At 48.7% G+C, this 25669-nt stretch overlaps 1 protein-coding gene and 1 pseudogene across 2 annotated transcripts; both read left to right on the forward strand.

Moving 5' to 3' along the window:
• The first annotated feature begins 900 nt into the window (after positions 1-900).
• Positions 901-20752, forward strand: ETS2 (ETS proto-oncogene 2, transcription factor). 2 transcript variants are annotated; one of them, XM_015092709.3, is made up of 10 exons: positions 901-1185; positions 5517-5588; positions 8888-8999; positions 10231-10350; positions 10674-10874; positions 12707-12790; positions 14133-14357; positions 15378-15641; positions 17296-17414; positions 18539-20752. In XM_015092709.3, the coding sequence occupies exons 2-10, from the start codon at positions 5517-5519 to the stop codon at positions 18752-18754; spliced, it is 1413 nt and encodes a 470-aa protein (XP_014948195.3). In that variant the 5' UTR covers positions 901-1185; the 3' UTR covers positions 18755-20752. The 2 variants fall into 2 exon arrangements, with proteins under 2 accessions (XP_014948195.3, XP_027817592.1); XM_027961791.2 differs by lacking the exon at positions 14133-14357.
• On the forward strand, positions 10882-11826 carry LOC114110640 (small ribosomal subunit protein eS27-like; annotated as a pseudogene).
• Positions 20753-25669: the final 4917 nt, after the last annotated feature.

Genomic DNA, 25669 nt, shown 5'->3' on the forward strand with positions numbered 1-25669 from the left:
GAGGTAAAGAACCCGCTTGCCAATGCAAGAGATGAAAGAGATGCTGGTTCAATCCCTGGGTTCAAAGATCCCTGGAGGAGGAAATGGCTATGCTCTCCAGCGTTCTTGCCTGGAGTATTCCATGGACAGAGGAGCCTGGCGGGCTACAGTCCAGGGGGTCGCAAAGAGTCTGCACGACTGAAGCCACTTGGCACAACCCAGGGAAGCCCAGCCAAGGCTGGTTATCACCAAGGCACCGCTCAACTCTAGGGGCGCTTCTCACACGGAGGCTGCAGGATTGGGGCGAGGGGGGTGCTTCCCGGAGCAGGGGGACTTCGTGACTGACCGAGGGTCCACTTCGTACCTTTGTCATCTCAGCGTGTTTCCCGACAGAACGCTCGGAATAAAAACTATCGGAAATCATAAGTCCATAAGCATGTCCAAGAATGGGGCCACAGTGAGTCCCCCGGTGGACCAAACCCCGCGGCCACTCGGTGGCACCAGCGCTAGCTAGCTACTCCGGTCCTGCCAGGGCACCTTTGGGGATTAAAGCGGCGGACCCGGGAAAGAAAGAAAGAAAGATTCGTCCTGAGCTCCCGGGACACACACGGCTCGGGGCGCAGGACTTTCGGAGGCCCAGACCCGCAGCGGCCCTGGGTGAGCGGCCGCCGAGCGACAGCAGGCGCCGGGCGAGGTCCGACTGGGCAGATCCGGCTCCGCCTCCGGCTCCGTGCTCCTCCCCTCCCCTCGGCCCCTCCTCTCCGCACGCAGGCTCCCCGCCTGGCCCCTCCGCCGCCCCTCCTCCTCTCTCCCCTCCCCCTCCGCCCCGCCTCCTTGTCCCTATGTCCCCTCCCTCCTCCCTCCTCCCTCCTCCCCCCGATACCCCGGCTCCAGAAGAGCGCGCGGCGGAGGGGACCGGCCGGTTACTTCCTCCGGCGGCGGCGCTGAGCGCGGTGCAGCCACAGCCCGGATCGCCCCGATCGCCCCGAGCCGGCCCGCCGGCCCTGGCCCGCCGAGGCCTCGCGGATCTCCCGGAGCCCGCCCGCCGTCCCCGGTCCGCCCCGGCCTTCCCGAGCGCCCCGAGCCCGTCCGCCGCCCCCGGGCTCCCCGAGCACCCTACTCGCGCGCCCGCGCCCGCGCTCTCGCCGGCGCGCACCGAGGAAGCCCGGGCTTCGAGCCCCGGGCGGCCCTGCCCGAAGCGGCGCGGTAAGAGCGGGGTCGGGCCGGGTGGGGTGGCTGGGGTCCGGCGGGGGTCGGCGGGCGGGGAGCGCCCTGCGGCGCTCGCTTTTCTCCCGGGGAACCCAGGAACCGAGTTGGGGACGCGGGTGGCGCCCCAGATCCCCGGGGCGCAGCTGGTGTCCAGGCAGGGTGGCGACTATTCGTGGGATTCTGGGGTCGCGCGTCCAGGATCGGTCCGCTTGGGGCTCTTTCCCTGGGTGGCCGAGTGGCTTTGGGGGTAGGTGGGTGGGCGGCGAGCAGGGTTCGAGGTGGGCCCGGCCGTGACGCGCGGACCCGGCTCCGAACTTGGGCCGCGGGGCCTGGGGTCGCCGAGGCGGCTGGGGCGGGCCGGGCGCGCCGGCTTGTTTCACTTGCTTTTGTTTTAAAAGGAAAGGCAGGCGTGAAGGCGGGGGTGGCTCCTGCCGGTGGGCGCCGGGCGAACCTGGTTTCGCCTGGGGGCTTGGGGGACGCGCGAGAAGGTGTCGGAGGGGCCCTGGCGCGCCCCAGTTTGCCGGTGACTTACCGGAGGGCGCCGGGCCCGGCAAGATCCGGGGCGCCTGAAACACCTGAGGAACTGCGGCTCCCACCCCCGCTCCCGGTCACCTGCGCTGTCGCGTCCGGGGCCCGGCCAGGGCGGCAGGCGACGGGGGCCCGGGGAGGGTCCGGCGGCTCTACCGAGACCCCCGCGGGCTCCCCAAGACCTCTGCATTCGGGCCCCTTGATGCCGGGAGGTGAACGTGGGGACAGTGTCGGAAATGGGCTTATGGGTGCGCAAGGCTGCCTCCAGTTTCGGGATCTTACAGCATTTTGGACGAAGGGGTAACAGCGCTTGTGCGTATATGGCCTTTTTTTTTTGTAAGCACTCGAGACTTTTGTATTGGCCTGTATTCAATTGTAGGGTATCCTAAAATAGTATTTGACCTGCAGTTTATTTAGGGAATAAAGAAATGAGCAGCCCCCTTTGGAGATAGGGGTAATTAATTTTAATTTACCGGTAAGAGATTCATCTTGTTCCGTGCAGTGGAAGCGCCTGTGCGATTTCTGCCGTCTCACACCGCCACCAATCAGGGAGATAAATCTCTAAGTTAAGGTTTATTAAAATTATGAATAATATCACAGTACAGTAAACTAGAGCACTGTGTGTCCTGCAGGGAAATAGTCTAACACTCATTTCTGGGATTAGTCTTTCCTCTCCCTAAATTGATAGCTTTCAAAGGAAAAAAGAAAACCAATCTTCAAAAGTGCGCTTAGGGTTTGATTTTTTTTTTTTTTTCCTTTTTCAATTTGCCTAAATGCAAACCTGTGCTCTAATCTCGCAGAAGCAATCACTTGTTCCCATAAGGGTCCTGTTGTTGAGCAAGTTCTACTTGTTTTAAAATTGAACATGTCTGCCATTTACCCAATTTTTTTTCTGTTGTTGCTCAAGAGCAGCGATCAATAGGGCAATGGCAGAAAGGCCTGAATGTGAAATTGATTTATGTGGACTGATGTGGCCTGTCTGCTATCTTCACAAGCCATGTTGAGTAGAACTGTTGTTTAGACGCTGTCACGTCTCACTCTCTGCAAACCCATGAACCCCGCCAGGCTCCTCTGTCCATGGGATTCTCCAGGCAAGAATACTGGAGTAGGTTGCCGTTCGCTTCTCCAGGGGATCTTCCCAACCCAGGGGCTGAATCTGTGTCTCCTGCGTTGGCAAACAGATTCTTTACCACTGAGCCACCTGTGAACCTGTTGAGTAAAACGGGAACTTAAATTTGATTAGCTAAGTGTTTGCCAGAAACCACTGGTAGAGCACTCTGATTCTACATGGTTTTTACAAAACAAATTAAAAGCCGGACAACAAAAGAATTCTATTCCGCAGCTGGTAATTAGAGCTCTTTATATGGGAGTGGTAGACTGCCTTTCCTCGCAGAATTTGTACACAAAAACCAGGCGAGGCTGCTCCATGGCCTTCCACATCTATTCTCGGTCCATCTCCGTGGAGCTCAAGAATGTGGAATAAAGTCTGCCCATCTGGAGAAGGAGATGGGTAACTGACGACACCCCAGATATCCTTTCATTTTGATCTCCTGTTTTGAGGCTTGCTGATGTCATCAACAGGTGACAGGGCTGCTTTCATGCAGATTGGTGGCATAAAGCTCTCCATTAAGGAGCATTTTGCATCTGTGCAAAGTCTTCGAGCAGGAGTCTAGTCTTGTGGTATCTGTGTGTGATCTCTGCTGTTTACTGCTGGGAGGAGGGTCCAGGCCTCACCATTCAGGGGATCCTGGCTCAAGGCGGAGCTCAGGTCGCACCATACCCCCAATGGGATTTGGTCTGCTCCGTGCTCCTGAGGGTCCCCCCGCCCCCAGTAGTAGCCCTGAGATCCTGGGCAAAGTCCTGGGACAGGGGGGTCTCTGTAGCCTCTCAGTCAGATGGCATAACATCTACCTCTCAGGGATGTCAGACTGTTGAGTAAGGTGGCAAGGTGTGGTCCCTCAGCTCAGGCTTAGGTCTTTGAAAGGAGGAACCTACTAGGGCAGTGATCATCCATAGTGTATATTGATATTTGATTGGCCACCCTGATGATGACCTGCCCTCAGAGGTTTTTAACAACTCCCCCCAGCCCCCAGGTGGCTCGGTGGTAAAGCATCTGCCTGCCAGTGCAGGAGACACAGGTTCCATCCCTGGGTCAGGAAGATCCCCTGGAGGAGGAAATGGCAACCCACTCCAGGATTCTTGCCTGGAAAATTCCATGGACAGAGGAGCCTGGCGGGCTCCAGTGCATGGGGTCATGGAGTCTGACACGACTGAGCGTGCACACCACCCCCACCCACATACACCCAGTGCCTCTGGCCTCCCCTGTGGCAGGGACTCTCCTCCCACACTGCCTTTCTAGCCAAGGAGGTGTGTCTGTGTCTGTATGCTGAGTCCTTAGGAGGTCTGGTTTAGCCATAATGTTGACCAAAAAGGGAAAATAAGAAAGGACAAACTCGAATTAAGTAGTTACAGGAAAATATGCTGTTTGCCTCTGCTAGTCAGCCTTAGCCATTGCACAATATTTTAATTACTCAAAGTTTTGGTTGAAACAGGTAGCAGCACCTAGTGGAGACCTCAGAGTGGGCAGTGAGAGATACCCCTGAAGTTCCCTATTCTAGATCTCCAGTTCCTGGTCCTGAAGCCAGGAGGGTGGGTTGCTGTCGTGGGGGCTTTCCCAGGGTACTCGAAAATCAGCTTCAGTTGCTCTGTTTTTTTTTTTTTTCATCTAATGCTCTGGCAGGATTACCTAAGTACTTTTCTCATGTACTAATATTTAACTTACCCTGGCAAACAGTAACGTTTTAGGGCCCCAGATAAGTTTTCAGTTGATTACAGCAAATCACAGGTCACTTAGGGAACTGTTCAATTGCAGGTCATACATGTAGCTCTTAAGTTTTCTAAGGGCCGCAGTTAAATACAGTGAAGTAGATGAAATTAATTTCAGTTAGCCTAACACATTCAGAATATTACATAAACACACAGTAAATAAAGAGTCAAAACTGAGATAGTTGACTTTTCGCTGCGAAATCTTTGAAATCGAGGGCAAGCACATCTGAGTCCGCCCTCGTCCAGGGCCAAGTGCTCAGGAGTCACACGTGGTTACCACATGGGTCAGCGCAGATCCAAGGTAAAAGCCCAGGGCATCCGAGCAAGTCAGGCAGGTCTGCAGTCGGAGTTACTTCCTCTTAAAGAAACAAACAGCTGAGCAGCCCGAAAACGCAGGATTTTGAGCTTGTGTGCTCAACGCTGGAGAATCTAAGATAATGCAGGAGGGTTTGATCTCAAGCCGTGGTTCTTCCTTATTCTATGCTTCCTGAGCTTGGAGAGGAAAGGGCGCCTCCTAGGCAGGTCTTCCAGTGGGCTTTCCAGGATTTGGATCTGCCCAGGAGTGGCGGTGGCGGCTGGCTCTGGAGCTCCCAGATTGAGCTGACTGCCCCTTGCATGCAGGAGGTGGTCCACGGCTGGGCAGCCCACCCGCCCACAGCCCCCAACAGCTCCTACACCCTGAGCTGACCTTGAAATTGACGATGAAAGACAGATCTCCACTCCTGTCCCGTGCTATCCCAGTCAGCCCGAAGGCAGCTTTATCTGAGCGCCTCAGATCCTAAGGGAATTCTGCAGGTGGCATTATTATTTAATTCCTTGAGTAGCATCACCTTTGTGAGAAGAATTCCTGGCATTCAGTTCTGAATGACCTGTTAGGGCTGGAGCACTTGAACTGAGGTGTGGATGCGGGTTTAACAATCACCTTGGTTTGTTGCCTCTTTCAGCTCTTAATTTTTCTTTCTTCTTTGTTAAAGATGAATGATTTTGGAATCAAGAACATGGACCAGGTGGCCCCTGTGGCCAGCAGTTACAGAGGGACACTCAAGGTGAGTGAACGAGTCTTAATAAAAACTTAACAAAAATTGGAAAGCTCAGTTTCTTGAAGTGAAAAAACAACTGGCTCCCAGGAGACTGGTTCTAGCTGTGAGACTGGTTGTGTGACTCTGGACTGTTTGCTTAATCTCTGGGTCTCAGCGTTTTCATCTGTTAAATGGTTTTCCTGGTGTTTGTTTGACTTATCCTCCAAGATATGAAGGAAACCATTCAATTTGCAGATGGTGCGGCCTTGGTAGTTGATTTCTGAGGCTCCTACCAGGTGGAACGTTCTATAAATTCTCAAGAGAACAGAACTCCAGGAGCTATCTGTTCTATCCACCCAGGAAGTTTCCTCAAGTGATGGCAAAGAGCTGAAAGAGCTTAGAGGAGGCAGGCAGGCCCAATTATTGGCTGCTGGTCCTACTCTGATCAGAGGGGTCAGTGCCCATGGGGTTCAGGCAGTCTGTCCTTCCTGGGACAACTGCGGCTGTTTAAAAACAAAGAAAAACAGATTAAACAGCCTCCTCCCTTGTAATAAACATTTCATGTAGCTTCTATCTCGCTCCCTTTTGGGAGCATTCTTTAGCAACACAAGTTGATAATTTCCCATTTGCCTTCTCCAAGTGTGACAGCGAGATTTGATTTTTTTTTTTTACTGTTCTGTGGTAAACATGTCTCAGAGGCAGTGGTTTTAGATCGGTAGTGTTTTGTATAATATTGTGTCTCTAGCACGTTCTGCTTTTCTCTATCGTTATGAGGCGGTTTGTCTGATCAAACCCCAGGAGGCAAAAACTGACACAGGTCCTTCCAGAGGATCATGAAACTGATCAGATTTCAAGCCAGTGAGGTTTTTGTTGTTGTTCAGTCTGGTCAGACGTTTTCACTGTGGCCTAGCAGAAACCATACAAGAAATTACAGTAATATTAAGTTTGAAACGACACCTCTAGAGAGAAAATTTCTCCTACAAACTCAAAGAGCTTAGGCCTGTGTGATTTCTGGGCTTGGAGAAGAAATCGTTTTTGCTGAAACTGATGTGTTGAAATACGCAGTGGGAATTTATCTTGTCTTTTGGCTTCTTGGTTTTAAAAACAGAATAGAAGCACAGTCAGGAAAGGAAAGGCATTTCTCAGTCACCTGGGCCGCGCTTTGTTGTTCGGTTGCTTAGTCCTGTACGACTCTTTGCAACCCCTTGGACTGCAGCATGCCAGGCTTCCACGCTAGGAATTTTAAAAATCTATCTGGTATGTCACCCAAATTAGCATTGCTATAAGCCATTTTATAAGTTGAGATGAGCATTTCACACATGCATGACTGGCCTCTCCCCGTCCCCCCTCCCCCCCTCCACCCTGTGCGTCTTGGGCAGTTGGTATCCCTGCTTTGGGTTTTCTGGGGGGCTGGGCGCCAACATCATTGGGCACAGCTCCAACTTCTGTCTACCCTCTTACGCCATGCATCATTCACTGTTCTGCATTTCTAAACAGAAAGCACACCAACCACTGGATCTGTGAATGTGTTACACACTTTTTAATTGATGACTCAAATGAATGGGTCACTGTATTACACATGACATGGGATTTCCAGCTTATGTTGGAAAAATATAGCCGTTCTTCACGTTTTTCTTCCACAAGTGAGGCAATGATGAATCAGGCCTTTGTCTGTTACTTACAAATGAGTCTTACAGTACAGGCTCTTCCATTTGTATTTGAAATTCTCACAGCTCCAAGCTTATCTTTCTGTGTGTGTCTCTTCCCCTAAATTGTAGGTAGTTTAACTTTAAATCTGTTTTCTTTGGAAATCTTTCCCCTTCATAGATGATGGGAGGCAGTGACGGAGTGACCTTTTCAATACACTACATTTTTACAAAATTAAATCTTAAGGAATGTTCTCATAAGTATTTTGTTTGATTTTTGTCATTTGATTTTTTCCTTTCCCTGCCTTTCATCTTAATTGCAGTGAGCTGAAGCTGTTTTGCCAAGGATCTTTTTTTTTGTTTCTTCCCTCCCCCCCTTATTTATTTTCCTTATATATTGAAGTATAAATATAGTAGGGCTTCCTAGGGGGTGCGGTGGTAAAGAATCTGCCTGCTAAGGCATGAGAGGCAGGAGACACAGGTTTGATCCCTGGTTCTGGAAGATCCTTTGGAGGGGGAAATGGCAACCCACTCCAGTGTTCTTGCTTGGAAAATTCCATGGACAGAGGTGCCTGGAGGGCTACAGTCCATAGGGTTGCAAAAAGTCAGACACAATTACCTGTACACACACATAGTTGATTTACGTTGTTAATTCCTGTCATACAGCAAAGTGATTGGGTTATACATATATATATTTAAACGTATGTACATAGATGTACATTTTAAAAATATTATTTTCCATTATGATTTCTCATAGGATTTTTTTCTTTTTAATTAGGGGATAATGTTACATTGTTGCTTTCCTTATGCACACGGCCTGCCTGTCTCACCCATTTAGCTGAGAAGGGCCAGGTGTTTCGATTGAGGTGGTTTCTGAGTCCCTCCAGGCACTGTTCTAAGATTCTCTTGGTTTTAGGTTTGTTTGCTTAACCTATACATTTAACTTGATTAGGCCATTAAAAGTAAATTCCCAGTCATTCTGATTCTGTGGTTGATGACAGGCAGACCTTGATAGACTGCACTTTGCTATACTGAGGTGGTGTGGTTTTTTTTTTTTTTTTTTTTTTTACAAATTGAAGGCTTGTGCTAACGCTGCAGTCTAGCATTGATTGGCACCATTTTTCCAACAGCATTTGATCACTTCGTGTCTCTGTCACATTTTGGTAATCCTCGACATATTTTAAACCCTCTGCTACCAAAAAGATTACAAAGTAAGGCTCAGATGATGGTTAGCATTTTTTAGCAATAAAGTATTTTTTAATTAAGGTATGTGCACACTTAATTTTTTAATTAAGGTATGTGCACAGTTTTTAGACAGCATGCTGTTGTTGCATACTTAATGGTGTAAGAGTAACTTTTGTATGTATTGGGAAGCCAAGAAATTTCTGTGACTCGCTTTACTGTGATAGTTACTGTATTTTGGTGGTCTGGAACCAAGCCTGCAGCGTCTCCAAGGTGTGCCTGTAAGTGACCCAGAGTAAAGAGATCCTTTGGGTCACTTGGATCTTCTTAGAAGTCTGCTCAGAGTACCAACTGGTCGATTCCATGCGTGGCTTTATAACTGGCAAATTGAGTTTTAGGGTGTCTTGGTGAGGCTGCCCATGGACCACTTTTAAAACAGGTCATTAACTAAGTGTAAATGCCAACGTTTGCGTTTTCTTTCCCTCTTGCCTTTTGCAGCGCCAGGCCGCCTTTGACACCTTTGATGGGTCCCTGCTTGCGGTTTTCCCCTCCCTAAATGAAGAGCAAACACTCCAGGAAGTGCCAACTGGCTTGGATTCGATTTCTCACGGTAATTGGTTACTCAGACCTGATGAATTGAGTGTGATGTCCCTAAGGATCTCAGTTCACAGATGACCGTTCGTAAGGGATGCACGTTGATGCCTTGAATCTGTATGAAAAGTCAGACAGAGGCTGGGATCTGGGAGAAAACAGTTCTTTTTATGCGGCTGGTGACTGTGAAGTCCTTACCCGCCAGACGCACCCCAGGGAGAGGAGGTGCCCTGCGGGGGGCAAACCGCAAGGGGCCCTGAGCGGCTCCTTAGGCTGCTCCAACTCTGCAGCCAGCCCAGGCCCCATCTCCCAGTCCCCTCTGTGACGCAGACCAGTGGACCTCACAGTGCACCCCACCTTTTCATCCTAGGTTCACATCCTTAGCTTAGATTTTCCCCCCATTACCGCCGGTTTTGGGGCAGCAAAGTATTCCTGCTCATCTTTAATCATCTGCCTTTGTGCCTATAGCTCTTCACATCAGTGTTCATTCTTTTGAAAGGAATAGCCCATCAGGTGATGCCTCTGTGATTACTATGATAAAGTTATTAGGGGGAGACATTCCAGAGGTGACTTTGTCACATGAAGTCAGTGCTAAAAAATACAGCCCAGAAAATTAATTAAAACGCATATGCTTGCGTAAGTGTGCTGTCACGTGACAGCCATTCATCATTCTTGAAATTGCTGAGGGAATGCAGAGAACGTTGTTTTCCCAAAAACTGACGTCACAGGTGCTAAGTACTATGTGTTCCTGTGACATCTGCTGTCCCTTTGCCTGCAGCTTAGTTTAATGGATGGAAGTCGCTTTCAGATTAGCCATTTACAACCCCTTAAGGCTTTTGGTGAGAAACCACGCAACTTCCTCCGTTGTCAAAAATGTAAGACTGGCTGGCCTGCAAGAGAAACCTTACCTAGGCATTGATCGCTGCTTTCTGAAGTTTGGCAAAAATTCAACTCTGGAGTGTTGCTTTACATTTTTTTTCCAAATAAGGGTAGTTATTAAATCGTAAGAAGTATAGTTACAGAATGATTAAAGTAATACGTGTTTTATTAAATTATATTTTCTCAGTTTCGTTCAGAAACCGTTTTGATTCATATTAATATTTACGCTCCTCTGGGGAATGATGCTGAAGACTGAGGATTCTCATTGTTCTTCCATAGGAGCTAAGACTCCCTCCCTCCTCCCCTATCCGTTCGCCCTGTGTTGTGGCCAGCTGGAACTCTTTAACGTCCCCGTGGGGTTTGTTTTCCAGACTCAGCCAACTGCGAGTTGCCTCTGCTGACCCCATGCAGCAAGGCTGTGATGAGTCAAGCCTTAAAAGCCACCTTCAGTGGCTTCAAAAAGGAGCAACGCCGGCTGGGGATCCCAAAGAGTAAGTGCTGCTTCTTGGCGCTGCATTCTGCCCTGCGCCGTGCTAGACCAGGGAGGGAGTCGGGCCGCCATAGCTTGAGATGGCGTCATTTCAAGCATGCACCTAGGGTGTCTTGCAAAGAGAGACAGAAATCTCATGAAGCTGAGCCAGTTTTTATTTCAAAACCCACCCCTCTGAACACTTCTTCCAGCACTGCTGTTAGCACCTCAGCCTCTTCCTGGGTATCTGCTGGCTCATCACCCTGAGCCCTGGTGCCCATCAGGGCTCTGCAGGTAAATCAGGAGTGCGTCTGGCCTCACCGCCTTTTCTCCCCTCCCTGCTAGGTCCATGGCTGTGGACTGAGCAGCAGGTGTGCCAGTGGCTTCTCTGGGCCACCAACGAGTTCAGTCTGGTGGATGTAAACCTGCAGAGGTTTGGCATGACAGGGCAGGTGCTGTGTAACCTCGGCAAAGAGCGCTTTTTGGAGCTGGCGCCCGACTTTGTGGGCGATATTCTCTGGGAGCATCTGGAGCAGATGATCAAAGGTACCTGTGAGCAACGGGGCGATTGTGGTGGGAAAGAGTGAAGAGGGGAGCTGTGCATGCTAACTGTAGGGTCGGCGATTCAGTGATGGAAGGCAGATGGACTGAAAATGGCATTGCCACGAGTCAGCTCTGTGGTGGTGATTATAGATTTCAGTTCCACTTAAGTACGTGTGTGGGGAGCATTAGCCACAAGGTGGGAGCCTTAGTCACCAAGGTGTTCAGTGTCGCCAGACCTCATGAGTCGGAGGCATACATGTGGCTCTGACGTCAAGGCAACTGGGATGCCTGTGTTTGGGGGCTCACTTTACAGAGCCTTAAGAAATCATTTGGTCCCAACAAAAGCATGCCTTTGATAAACTGGGAATTTTACAGTTATTTTCCCTAAGACCAGATGGGATCCCACAAAGACTTTTTGTTTTATGTTTATAAACAAATGTAGAAGTAATTGAAGTATATTTTATACACTGAAATATTGTACAGAAACTGCCCTTCAAGCAAAAGAACTCTCATGTAGAAAATGTTGATTTAGACCTAAAAAGAGCATTGAGACTAGTGTTAAAAATACATTGAGCCTTACTGGCAGAGACGCCCTCCCCATGAGCGCGTGCCTCTCGCAAAGGATCTCCTTCATCCCTCTCCAGAAGAGAAGAGGAAGCAGGAACAAGCGCCTTGTGCAGAGCCCCAGTTCCTGTTTCATGGGTGTGAAATGCCCAGGATGCTACAGAATCACCCTGTCTTTACCCGTGCACAGGCAGTAGTTATGTGTGCTCACGGCTGTGCTGTCCTTGGCCAGCCTTCAGGAGGAAGAGCAAGGCTTACAGAAGGCTGCTCCTTCAGACCGAAGCAGCACTCGACGTACCCTGTATCAAGATGAATGGGAGACCTTCCCAATACACATTTTGGATAAAAGAAAAAAAAAAAAAAAAACAACACTGAGTTAAAAAAGCAAAACGTAGGAATCCTTCAAGTTAAAAATATAAGAAAATAAGCTCGTTGGTAGAGGTCAGAGAAATATTTCTCATTCAATTGATTTTAAACTCTGAGTTTCAACATCTATTACAGACTCAGCATCTTAAAAAGATCTCAGGGCCCCCTACCAGCTCTTTGTAGTTATGACTTCTGAGGGCCAGGGAAACCTAAAGACCCTTAAATTTTCCCTGAACCTGGACAAGTCTGATCTGACAAGTTTCTGTTTGAATCTGTTTGTTGGCATGTTGGACCCATTTTGCGATTTCTGTGTGTGTGTGTGTGTGTGTGTGTGTGTGTGGTTGTATGTTTGTAGAAATAAGTTCACACAGAGAATGCCAACCTTTTCCTTTTTAAAGTTCCTGGACACATGTGTCCCATTTGGACACCCATGGCACTCTTTTGACCTCTCTGTAGCTCTTCCCACCCGTGGACACACCTTAGGGTTTGAGGTGATGGATCTGAAGTATCACCAGGGCAGAGAACCTGCCCAGGTCCCTAATTTGCTGTGTTCCCAGCCCCTGGTGGAGGGGGTACTTCATAAGCATTTAACCCTTTGTGGACTGCATGGATGAATTCAATACATCATCTAGATCGCTTAAATTATACAATAGAAAATTTAACTTTGCCAATGGCAGCACTAATTTTAGAAGTCTTTTTCTAGTTATTAGGAAAATACATTGCTGTCTCTAGTACTTTTAAAAGACATAATGGCGCAGAACACCATCGGATTAAGTATGCAGCTGAAATGCATTTCTTTATGCTGGAATAACCGTAGAACAGTAATTCAGAAAGGAACTTTTTTTCCTTGTGTCATTTAAAACCTCTCAATTTGTAATTTTCTATCTCCTCTGTCAATTTTTCAGAAAACCAAGAAAAGAACGAAGATCAGTATGAAGAAAATTCGCACCTCAACTCAGTTCCTCATTGGATTAATAGCAATTCGTTAGGTCAGTGCAATGAATTCTGCCCTTAAGAGCTTGGTTCTAAGACTTCCTGTTAGATTCTCGAAGGGTTCGAAGCCAGGGTCTAGACCTGCACTGTCCCACACAATGGGCACACTCACAAATCCAGGCCACTGGGCACTTGAAGTGTTGCTGGTCCACACTGAGATGTGCAGTGAGATAAAACTCATGCCCACCAATCTGCAAGTCTTAATATAAATGTCTCCTTAATAATTTTTATAATTATATGTTAAAATGGTAATGGATTTCTTGCATACATTCTAATCAGTTGTATCTCTCTGTGACCCTATAGACTGTAGCTCACCAGACTCGGAGAAGGCAATGGCACCCCACTCCAGTACTCTTGCCTGGAAAATCCCATGGGCAGAGGAGCCTGGTGGGCTGCAGTCCATGGGGTCGCACAGAGTCGGACACAACTGAAGCGACTTAGCAGCAGCAGCAGCACCAGACTTCTCTGTCCATGGGATTCTCCAGGCAAGAATACTGGAGTGGGTTGCAATTTCCTCCTCCAGGGGATCTTTCCAACCCAGGGATAGAACCCACGTCTCTTGCATCTCCTGCATTGGCAGGTGGGTTCTTAACCGTCTCCTGGGTCAAGTAAAATGTTCAAACTCGTTTCGCCAGCATCTTCCTAGTTTTCCAGTGGGGCTGTTAGAAAATCTAACATTGCATTCTGGTGGCTTGTGTTACCCTTTGCATTGGCCAGCGTTGGTCGAGGCAATTTATAATGCAAGGGCGCAGAATGGAGTGATCCGATCGCTGGGGTCAGATCAGGGTAATAGATAAAGGTAGCAGGCGCAGGAGGTGTGTGAACAGCAGTACTCCCATTTGCTCTGAACTTGGGATATTACGGAATTCGGGTCGGTGTTTCTGATGGTTGACGCTGGTGAGCGCAGCTTAACGGTGGTCCCCTTGGGCGTGGGCAGGGTGACTGGACAGGCTCACTTACGGGTCACAGGCTGGATGGCAGATCGCTTAGTTGGTCTGGACCTCAGTTTCCTCAGGAGGCGAAAGAGCCAGTGACCCTGTCATCCTGAGGCTCCCGTGGAAGCATTAGGAATATCCACCTGCAGCACTGCCCCCAGGGTCCGGAGGCCGCGAGCCTTTTAGGAAAGGGCCCTGGACTAAGAAGATGGACAGTTAGGTCAGAGGAGGACTCGGTGGAAAAGCTGCCCGTCAAGCCTCAGCGTGTCCACTGAGGTCTTGCAGAGGGAGGGCTGGAGTGGGCGGGTCTGCTCGCGTTCCCTCTGTTTGGAGGCGTGTCGGGCCTCTGGTCTTCACACTGATGTCGCCTGACAGCTGTGTGGTCTGCGGTCCTGTGTTGTAGGTTTTGGCGTGGAGCAGGCACCGTACGGTGTGCAGACACAGAGTTACTCTAAAGGTGGCCTCCTGGATGGCCTGTGTCCAGCGTCCTCAGCGCCCGGCACGCTTGGGCCAGAGCAGGACTTCCAGATGTTCCCCAAGGCCCGACTCAGCACCGTCAGCGTCAACTACTGCTCGGTCAGCCAGGACTTCCCGGCTGGCGGCTTGAACCTGCTCTCCAGCACTTCTGGTGAGGCCCAGGCTCCCGAGCGCGCCTCTTGGTGGGACTGCAGGTGTAATTTCCCGGGGCCACAGTCAGACCGTGACCTGAGTTTCTTAATCAGTCGGCCCCTGCTCTGCTCCTGGAGGAGCTTAAGGACTGGACTGCCAGGACATGGCCACAGCAGCGATGCTCAGCGAGCTTGTTCCTCACGTGCCTCCAGCTCTGGTCCGGGGCCGGGAGGGTTTCGAAGAACCAGCAGAGTTCCTGCTCCCGGTGCCGGAGTCCTCCACCCACCCAGTGGGCTGTTGGAGGAGGCAGTGTAGGCAGGTGATGGGATGTCTTTGTGGAGATGAAAATGCATATTTCCAGGTGTCATAAAGAACCCGCCTGCAGTGCAGAGACATAGGTTCGATCCCTGAGGTGGGAAGATCCCCTGGAGGAGGGCATGGCAACCCACTCCAGTATTCTTGCCTGGAGACTCCCATGGACAGAGAAGCCTGGCGAGCTATGGTCCATGGGGTTGCAAAGAGACATGACTGAGCGACTGAACACACTCGCAAGTGTGCAGTAGACAAAACTCAGGTTGGATTTTTTTTTTTCATATGCCCCTGGGTGACCACCATGCAGATTGAGATGGAGAGGGTGCCAGCATCTCGCACGGCTCCCTCATACCCCCTCCCACTCAGTAGCACTCCCCCTGCCCCCAAAAGATGCTGTTGTCCTGACTTTGCTCATCACCGTCTTTCCGGTTCTTGAACTGGATACAAAGTGTTCTCGTGTTGGGCTTTTGCTCACGTTGTGTCTGAGATCCATCCGCGTGGCTGCTCATTGGGGTGCGGTGTAGCCCTCCGCTCGGAGCTACACAGTCTCTGTCCTGCCTTTGATGGAAGAGGCGCTTGAGTAGCGTGTTTATTCATAAGAAACAGACGCCTCAGTGAGAAACCTGAGTTGCTGTACTCCGGCGGGGCGAACGCCTGGAGGGGCTGGTGGTCGTCCCTGACCTTGCGTCGTCCTGGAGGGGTCAGAGCCTGTGCTTGTCTCTCCCAGGGAAGCCCAGGGACCACGACTCGGCGGAGACGGGCGGCGACAGCTTCGAGAGCTCGGAGTCGCTGCTGCAGTCCTGGAACAGCCAGTCATCTCTGCTGGACGTGCAGCGGGTGCCCTCCTTTGAGAGCTTTGAGGACGACTGCAGCCAGTCCCTGGGCCTCAGCAAGCCGACCATGTCCTTCAAGGACTACATCCAGGACCGGAGCGACCCGGTGGAACAGGGCAAACCAGTTATACCTGCGGCCGTGCTGGCCGGCTTCACAGGTGCGTGCAGCCACCTTGTTTATCAAGGGCGTTTCTCGCTGGATGCCTCGCATTGGCGCTCCAGGTTTTATGCGTGCGGTGTCATCCTTAAGCCGTGCGAGCTGTCTCTCTGCATCCAAAGAGGCCACATGGACAGGGATGTTCGTGGTCGCTGAGCTCAGCATAGTGGGTGAGAATCCCCAGGCTGCTCCCTCACCTGGTCAGTCCTGGCTGGTCCCCAAAAGGAGAGGAGAACAGTGAGGGACACGGACCCTGGAGGAGGCTGAAGCTCTGACTCAGCCACGCCGGGAATTTCAGAGACTGTAGCCTGGTGGGGGAAGGGGCACAGAGGGCCTCCAATAACAAAGGGACTGTTTACCTTCTTCTGCTTCTCAAACCCATCTTATTTTGAAGGCTTGGGTAACAGCTATTCTAGGCAGGGACAAATATTAAAGCTGTTTAAACCAGATATTTCCAGGTTTTTTTTTTTTTTTGGATTGCTTTCTGTGTCCTTAAATGTGCTTTTTTTTTTTCTTTTATGCCCCCCACCTCCATAGTTTGACCATATGGAGCCACTGGGGATTTAAAAAATAGCTGCTTTAAAAAATCCAATAGGTTAAAATAAAAATACGCAGGCATCCCATTTCTTTTCTGTCCTGTAAAACAAACAGCCGTGAAAATTACTTGGAGAGTGAAAATAGCTGTCGTTTTCATACATGGGCGTTAGGGCCTGATCAGAAGGGAAACAGCCACAGTGTGGGTGGTTTTTCATTTTAACATTAGTGACCATCCGTTGCCTTGCCAGCTCTGTGGTTGACTAGGACAGTACTGGGACCCTAGGGCAGCCTAGTATGGCTGGTACTAACCCATTTCACAGATGGGGAAGTGGGCTTGGAGGGTGCTAGCTGTGGTCACTCAGGTCACAGCTGTATCCATGATGTGCTCACTGTGCTTTGGGGAACAGCTCTTGGATGAGCTTGTGATCCAGGGCGAGCCACCTGGCCGCTGGGCCCATCTTATCCTTCATCTTTGAAATATCGATACTTTCAAGGTGGTGGTGGTTCCAAATATTAATCAAGAAAAGATATACGGAGAGCACTTTGCAAAGCTTATACCTCACCGAACACATGTTGAGGCCCTGGCTACTCCCCTAGGTGCCCCAGTGACCGCTCAGTAAACCAAGTCTTGGATCAAGCAATTTAGCCGCTGTCATCTGGTTGGAAAGCTACGGGTGGGGTTCCGAGAATGACATGCCTCACTCTGCTGAAAGGCCCCTTCTAACGCCCCCACCCCTGTCCCACGAGGTGTTTCTAGAAATAAACCTTGAAAGTTATTACATAAGGAACAGTTAAACAGAGGGAAGGATTTTGATGCCAGGAGATGGTGGCCCAGAATTTGTTTTTGGTTTTTTCCTTTTCTCCAAAAGACCAAGCCCAGAGATCAAGGGCCCAGTGATCTCTTTCCCAAGAGCAGGAGGTGTGGGGGAAGAAGCCCTCACCTTAGGGTCTGGCCTCCTGCCGTTAACGCGTCCAAGGCTGGCACCAGCACCCAGCACCACGCCTTCACCTTGATGCCCACTTGATCCCACTTGATCTCACAGTTCTTGTTTCAGGAGGGTGACTCTAAAGCCTTGCTGTGTTTAAAGACGTCTAACCCACCCCCTTCTCCCCTGCAGGAAGCGGGCCTATCCAGCTGTGGCAGTTTCTTCTAGAATTGCTCTCCGACAAGTCCTGCCAGTCATTCATCAGCTGGACAGGGGACGGGTGGGAGTTTAAGCTCGCTGACCCCGACGAGGTACGTCCAGACCTGGGGACTCAAGCCTCCAGGTTCTCAAACCCGATTCCATCACATGGGCTTTGCACAACCAATTCCCCACGTGCAAGAAACGGGTCCCAAGTATATACAAATGAGAGCACTTCTGCAGGAGACATTTCTGGCCCTTCAAGAGTCTTATTGTGATGATATGCAGTTTAATACACTGTACTCAGTGGCCCAGTCGTGTCCAACTCTGCAATCCCATGCACTGTAGCCCACCAGGCTACACCCACAAGGTTCCTCTGTCCGTGGGGTTCTTGAGGCAAGAACACCGGCGTGGATTGTACAGGTGGCACTGTCGGGCTTCCCCATCTTGCTCTGTCATCGAGCTGAAAGGCGCAGGCTGGCTGTAAACTGAGGCTCTTGCCTGACCATCAGAACATGTCGTAGGAAATTTGCCTTTTTCCCTTGTTGGGGGAGGGAGGGGAAGCTGATACTGAGCCCCACTCCTCAGTTGAGGTGGATGGAGCTATGCCAGCCTGTCTGGATGAGAAAGCTGAGGATGGGTCCCATACCAGCCCTTCAGGGACAGCACAAGGGGCGCCCCTGGTCTCTGGCACCTGTGGGGTGTGGCGCATCACCTCCCCAATAACCCAGGGCGGCAGAGGCACTGAGGAATGCAAACGTCCACATGACCTCGGGCCCACTGCAGCAGCTGCGGATGTGGGGGTCTTGGAGTGCGAACCCAGGAGGTGGGGGCACATAGCGTTTCCTTTGTCTCAGGACCGACCCCGTGATTCTGAACCCTTGGCTTCCGAAGGTGTTACTGAGGGAGAAGCCTCAGCAGATGAACCTGTGGGTCAGGGGACCCGTCTCCCTCATCTGCCTGTCCCTCCATCCCCAGATAAATAGCCAGGGATTCAGAGCAGGAAAGCAGACGGCGTCTCTCAGCCCCTTTGTGGTGGTCCAATAAGCTATGCATCCCAATTGTCGTCAGGGCAAAAGCGGTGCTCTTTCTTTCTTTCTTTTTAAAAAATTAATTTATTTTGATGGGAGGATAGTTTTCTTTACAGTATTGTGAGGGTTTTTGCCAGGACGAGGGAGACACGGGTGCTTTTTTCAATCGCGGAATTAAATGACACTCTTTCCCGTCCCTGCCACAGGTGGCGCGCCGGTGGGGAAAGAGGAAAAACAAGCCCAAGATGAACTACGAGAAGCTCAGCCGCGGTTTGCGCTATTACTACGACAAGAATATCATCCACAAGACGTCAGGCAAGCGCTACGTGTACCGCTTCGTGTGCGACCTGCAGAACTTGCTGGGCTTCACGCCCGAGGAACTGCATGCCATCCTGGGCGTCCAGCCGGACACGGAGGACTGAGCCCGCCCGGGCCGGGAGCGGGCTGTCAAAGCGACCCGTCCCAGGACCCTGAAAGGCCGGACCGGCGCATCCAGCACGCCTCTCGGAAGCAGTGGCCTTACTCCATCCGACACCGCCGGAAGCAGCTCGGTTTCTCGCTTCTGAAAGCCTGCTGCCGGGAACCGCCGCTTAACGATGCTATTCCATTCGATCGGCCCAGGAAGAAGCTTGGGGCCCCCTGCCTAGCCCTGGGCGGGCTGTGTGGTGACAGGATCGTTCAGGCAGTTGGGTCTTCTCAAAGGAGCGAGCGTGTCACGGACGCACACTTCTTGGATTTTTCTTTTGCCTTTTTGCAGCCAGGAATCCCACAAGAGCTCTCTTTGGTTCTGAGGGGGAGGAGGGGGCAAAGACACATGCTGTTTCTGAAGTTAGTTTGTATATATGACTGTAACCTTGTAATTGTTATTAGAGTCCCCTAACAGACCTATTTAACAGAAATTGTATATTGTAATTTAAAATAATTATATAACTATGTGAAAATAGGAATGCAGATGGTATTTTGCAATGTTCGCTGGTTTTCAAGAGCACTGGCGTCCTTTTGCAAACATTTAATCTGCCGGCGCAGATTAAGAGAAATTGTAAAGTGTATATTATTTACATTTAATGTGCCTACAGGAATAAGGTCTAAGAAGGTTCCTTCCTGTTTTGTTTCGTTTTGCCTGGGTTATTATCTATGGCAAGGACTTTGTACATTAGGGAATTTTTATAAGAAACTTAATGTTATTATCTGGGGGCCTCTCCTGGCCTCTCTGCTTCTCCTTTAATTGTAATGTAAAAGCTATAAAGCAGTATTTTTCTTGACAGATGGCATATGTTTTCCATTTCTATGCATGCCTTGAAATAAGTTTATATACAAAATTTACTTTATTTTTTAGTTCAACTGTGTTTTCCCCAGCCACTCACCTCCCCTGACCAGGCATTTCCTTCCCCAGCCCCATCCCCACACCCCAAATTATGCTGTATGATTAAAATAGGAATACTATTTTTGGAACTATGCGACTCCTTTTCAGAGATCAGGAGGGATTTATGTAGCAGCTATTTTTACTGCAAAAGTAATTCACTGGAAAAAAAAATGTAATTTGTAAGAAAGTTTTACTTTTACTGCAGCACTGTGGAAAGTGAACCAACCGTACAGAGCTGAAGGTGCAGGGGCAGGGGAGGTTTAATTAATAAACCTCTCGAGCATGAGTGGAGCCTGATTTTGTCCCGTCTTGCTTACCTGTGGAGTCTCAGGCTTTCCGGACACCAAGCTGCTCCTTTCTGTTGAGTGTCCACAGTTTTTATTTTCTTGCACACAGAATGATGCCCAGAGGCAAATAGAGGGTCAGCAAGATGGGAAAGAGAAGGCATTGGGGTCGTTCATGTGAAGAAAACGTCTTCATCGTGATGGAGAATTTCACAGTCCTTTCGAAGGAACCCCTGGTTCAGCCTGTGTTCCTGGCTTTTGTAAACGGATCGAGTTGGTTTCCAAGTCAGACTTCACTAGCGTCGTAGGGGGACCAGTGGTGACGTCTCTGAAGACAAATCCTCCATGTGATGAGATGGGGGAATTGGGTGGTAGGGTGAGCAGAGGAGAGCCGGAAGGGGGACCACTGAGTCTAGTACCAGACAAGACTGTTTGCACTATGGCTAAGCACAGGATGTTCTTCTCAAGCAAGACCTGTTTATCTGCTGGACAGCTGTTTATAACATCAACAGACATGCGGCTGGGAACATCTAGCTGCTGAAAGAAATCAGCCATCCGCTCGCTCATTTTATTTGGGCTTTGACCGCATGAATTTGCCAGTATTTGTCTGTTTTTATCTACAGAGTTGGCAATTTTACATGGCTCGACCCAAGAGTCATGGAAAATCAAATCCATGGTAAACCTTTGGCATGATAATAAACAGGACTTATATATCACAGTTTTGTAATCTGGCCTTTTCTTTCTCAAATAATAAAGTATTTTGTTTACATCAATTCCTCCTTGTAAGAGTCTTCATGCTTCAACCCTATGCCTACCTCCCCCAGCGTGGAGGCGGTGGATCCAGAATGCTGGGCCAGCCCCTCGGTGGCTGTCACTTCAGGTCACAGCCCCTTTGAACTGACTTTACGCGCTTCTCCCCCAGCAAATCAGGACAAAGCTGGAACCAACTGTGAACCTTCCTGAAGCAATTCCTAAAAAGTGTTCCTTAAAGAGAAGGTTTTTCAAGGAGAGATTAGAAAGATTTGGGTATCTTGTCTTCACCTGGGCTTTGGCAGAGATCACAGAACAGACTTCAGGATATTTTTGTTAAGAACACGAGGGTAGCAACATCCGTGGTGGTCCAGTGATTCAGTCTCTGCTTCCATGCAGTGGGGTGCAGGTTTGATCCCGAGTCAGGGAACTAACTTCCCACATACTGTGTGGAATGACCAAAAACCTAAATAGGTTTTTAAAGATCCAATTAAAGAAAGAAGAACCTTAGGGTTGGAAGCTCAAAGACTTGTAATTGAGGCCTCGACTCCCCTGGAGTGCTGACGTAACCGAGACGAGGGTGGTGATCCTAGGATGCCTGAGCGCAAACTCATTCTTGGACCTCTTTTCCACTCTCCAGAATTAGTGAGGATTCCAGAACCTTCAGTTCAGTTCAGTCGCTCAGTCGTGTCCGACTCTTTGCGACCCCATGAATCACAGCACGCCAGGCCTCCCTGTCCATCACCATCTCCCGGAGTTCACTCAGATTCACGCCCATCGAGTCCATGATGCCATCCAGCCATCTCATCCTCGGTCGTCCCCTTCTCCTGCTCCCAATCCCTCCCAGCATCACAGTCTTTTCCAATGAGTCAACTCTTCGCGTGAGGTGGCCAAAGTACTGGAGCTTCAGCTTTAGCATCATTCCTTCCAAAGAAATCCCAGGGTTGATCTCCTTCAGAATGGACTGGTTGGATCTCCTTGCAGTCCAAGGGACTCTCAAGAGCCTTCTCCAACACCATAGTTCAAAAGCATCAATTCTTCGGTGCTCAGCCTTCTTCACAGTCCAACTCTCACATCCATACATGACCACAGGAAAAACCATAGCCTTGATTAGATGGACCTTAGTTGGCAAAGTAATGTCTCTGCTTTTGAATATACTATCAAAGTTGGTCATCACTTTTCTTCCAAGGAGTAAGAGTCTTAATTTCATGGCTGCAGTCACCATCTGCAGGGATTTTGGAGCCCAAAAAGATAAAGTCTGACACTGTTTCCACTGTTTCCCCATCTATTTCCCATGAAGTGATGGGACCGGATGCCATGATTTTCGTTTTCTGAATGTTGAGCTTTAGGCCAACTTTTTCACTCTCCTCTTTCACTTTCATCAAGAGGCTTTTTAGCTCCTCTTCACTTTCTGCCATAAGGGTGGTGTCATCTGCATATCTGAGGTTATTGAGATTTCTCCCAGCAATCTTGATTCCAGCTTGTGTTTCTTCCAGTCCAGCGTTTCTCATGATGTACTCTGCATAGAAGTTAAATAAGCGGGGTGACAATATACAGCCTTGACGTACTCCTTTTCCTATTTGGAACCAGTCTGTTGTTCCATGTCCAGTTCTAACTGTTGCTTCCTGACCTGCATACAGATTTCTCAAGAGGCAGGTTAAGTGGTCTGGTATTCCCATCTCTTTCAGAATTTTCCACAGTTTATTGTGATCCACACAGTCAAAGGCTTTGACATAGTCAATCAAGCAGAAATAGATGTTTTTCTGGAACTCTCTTGCTTTTTCTATGATCCAGCGGATGTTGGCAATTTGATCTCTGGTTCCTCTGCCTTTTCTAAAACCAGCTTCAACATCAGGGAGTTCACGGTTCACATATTACTGAAGCCTGGCTTGGAGAATTTTGAGCATTACTTTACTAGCGTGTGAGGTGAGTACAATTGTGTGGTAGTTTGAGCATTCTTTGGTATTGCCTTTCTTTGGGATTGGAATGAAAACTGACCTTTTCCAGTCCTGTGGCCACTGCTGAGTTTTCCAAATCTGCTGGCATATTGAGTGCAGCACTTTCATAGCATCATCTTTCGGGATTTGAAACAGCTCAGCTGGAATTCCATCACCTCCACTAGCTTTGTTCGTAGTGATGCTTTCTAAGGCCCACTTGACTTCAGATTCCAAGATGTCTCGCTCTAGATTAGTGATCACACCATCATGATTATCTGGGTCGTGAAGATCTTTTTTGTACAGTTCTTCCGTGTATTCTTGCCAACTCTTCTTACTATCTTCTGCTTCTTTTAGGTCCATACCCTTTCTGTCCTTTATCGAGCCCATCCTTGCATGACATGTTCCCTTGGTATCTCTAATTTTCTTGAAGAGATCTCTAGTCGTTCCCATTCTGGTCTTTTCCTCTACTTCTTTGCATTGATCACTGAGGAAGGCTTTCTTATCTCTTCTTGCTATTCTTTGGAACTCTGCATTCAGATGCTTATATCTTTCCTTTTCTCCTTTGCTTTTTGCCTCTCTTCTTTTCACAGCTATTTGTAAGTCCTCCCCAGACAGCCATTTTGCTTTTTTTGCATTTCTTTTCCATGGGGATGGTCTTGATCCCTGTCTCCTGTACAATGTCATGAACCTCATTCCATAGTTCATCAGGCACTCTATTTATCAGATCTAGGCCCTTAAATCTACTTCTAACTTCCACTGTATAATCTCGTTTCCAAGGCAAACCATTCAATATCATAGTAATCCAAGTCTATGCCCCAACCAGTAACACTGAAGAAGCTGAAGTTGAACAGTTCTATGAAGACCTACAAGACCTTTTAGAACTAACACCCAAAAAAGATGTCCTTTTCATTATAAGGGAATGGAATGCAAAAGTAGGAAGTCAAGAAACACCTGGAGTAACAGGCAAATTTGGCCTTGGAATGTGGAATGAAGCAGGGCAAAGACTAATAGAGTTTTGCCAAGAAAATGCACTGGTCATAGCAAACACGCTCTTCCAACAACACAAGAGAAGACCCTACACATGGACATCACCAGATGGTCAACACTGAAATCAGATTGATTATACTCTTTGCAGCCAAGATAGAGAAGCTCTATACAGTCAACAAAAACAAGACCAGGAGCTGACTGTGGCTCAGATCATGAACTCCTTATTACCAAATTCAGCTACAGTCCATGGGGTTGCAAAGAGTCAGACACGACTGAGCAACTTCTCTCTCTTCCTTTCAGATAACTGGATATTGTCATATTCTACACCTAAGCTGACACATGGTAGTTTCTTAAACATTAACTGCAGTTGGAAGATGAAGCTATATCAATAAACTTGTCAATAGTGAAATTCCGTGGGTCCATCTTGCACTTTGAATGAATCTTTTTACCCAAGTGTGATTTTGTAACATGCATTAGTCATTGGAAAATACTGCCTCAAAATGTTGACTCATTTCAACATACACTGTAAAACGATCACATTAGTTACTCTCCCCACCAATTTCACCAGAAAAGTCCTAAGAAGCTATCAAGTGCCCAGTGGCAGACACAAATTTTCAAACTTTCAGATTTTTCACCTGAGAGCTCAAATGTTATCATCAGCAACAAATAATCTGTTGTTCTTTTGGCACTGGCTGACAGGCTCACTTAATTTTCCTTTGGGGAAATGCTTGTCAAACACGCAAATCTGAATAAACATTGTTTGCCAGTTGTTCTTTCAAACAACTGATGGTGCTTGTGTATCAAGTGGTTAGTTTAGCTTGCAACTCAAGTGCACCCCTCAACTGCATTTCCCAGGACAATGAAACTACCTCAGTAGCCCCAGATCTTTGGTATATTCCCCAGGTTGTTAGCCAGGAACTAAAAAGATGTATCTTTACTTATTAAGAAAATTAATTTTTACTGCTTATTCAAGAACATTTTTAAAGGAAACTGGTGCTTTTTGCCTGTAAGTGCATGATGAAAACCTCTGGTATGGTTTAGTGCCAAGGCTTCAAGGGTTTTAAGGCTTTAAGGGTTTAACTCATGTTGCAAGTGTCAACACAGTTAAAAAAAAAAAAGAAAGAAAGAAAGAAAGAAAAATGAATGTCTTAATGTTATTATAAATATCATTTTGATCCTGAGGATCCCCCGAGAGGGTGTTGTCTGCCGACCTCACTTTGAGAACTATTCCGGAAAGTGGAGAAGCTCACCCAGAACAAAAGAGCTGGAACTGGGGCAGTGAGGATGTACAGGGAGGAAATATTTTTCTTTTGTCTCTGTGTCCATGCTTACAATCTTACCCTTCCATAACCAGTTTAGATGAAGCATATTCCATTTAAAGCAAAAAGAATAGTCTTATGTCTCCATGACAAGAAAAAAGTTCATTCATGCAGGCTGAACTGGATCTTTTCAGTCTTCCTATCAGCAGCACTCTTCTTTTCCTTGTTCCACTCAAATCCCAAACCTTTTAAAAAATGTTTATTTTATCATGATTTAAAAAAAAATAATAATACTTTTCCCTAACATGGTCAGATCTGAGATCATAAAGAGATGAGGTATGTGTGGTCCATATTCCAGCTTTTCCACAAGGTGGAGAAGAAGCAGAACTAGGAGCTGCCCTTAGGGCCCCCACTCCCTGAGTCCTGGCTACTCCTTGTATGAGGGGCCAGAGAGCCCCATGTGGTGAGTACTCAGGGGGTGGGGATGGGAGCTTGGTGGCTGTGGGAGGCACAGGATGTGGTGCCAGAGGAGGTGGGCAGGGCCCAAGTGTGGGGCAGGGTGGGCTGTTTTATCACCTCTTTGGAAATATCGAGCAAGCTGGCCATAGGCTTTCTGTGCTTAGGAGCTACACCTCTAGTTACCACTCTCGTCCAGCTTTTGGGGCACTGGTATGTGATCCTGGCCGCCTGACTTACTCCATGTCTCAGTTTCCCCTCCGTAAAGTGGGGAGCGAGTGGATGATCCGCCATTGGTTTA

The sequence above is a fragment of the Ovis aries genome, chromosome 1 (assembly GCF_016772045.2).
Source record: "Ovis aries strain OAR_USU_Benz2616 breed Rambouillet chromosome 1, ARS-UI_Ramb_v3.0, whole genome shotgun sequence".
NCBI classification, from domain to species: domain Eukaryota; kingdom Metazoa; phylum Chordata; class Mammalia; order Artiodactyla; family Bovidae; genus Ovis; species Ovis aries.

Coding starts and splice junctions, on each gene's coding strand:
- ETS2 (XM_015092709.3), top strand. CDS start 5,517: ATGAATGATTTTGGAATCAAGAACATGGACCAGGTGGCCCCTGTGGCC. Junction 10,351..10,673: donor CCGGCTGGGGATCCCAAAGA/GTAAGTGCTGCT, acceptor CCTCCCTGCTAG/GTCCATGGCTGTGGACTGAG. Junction 12,791..14,132: donor GATTAATAGCAATTCGTTAG/GTCAGTGCAATG, acceptor CCTGTGTTGTAG/GTTTTGGCGTGGAGCAGGCA.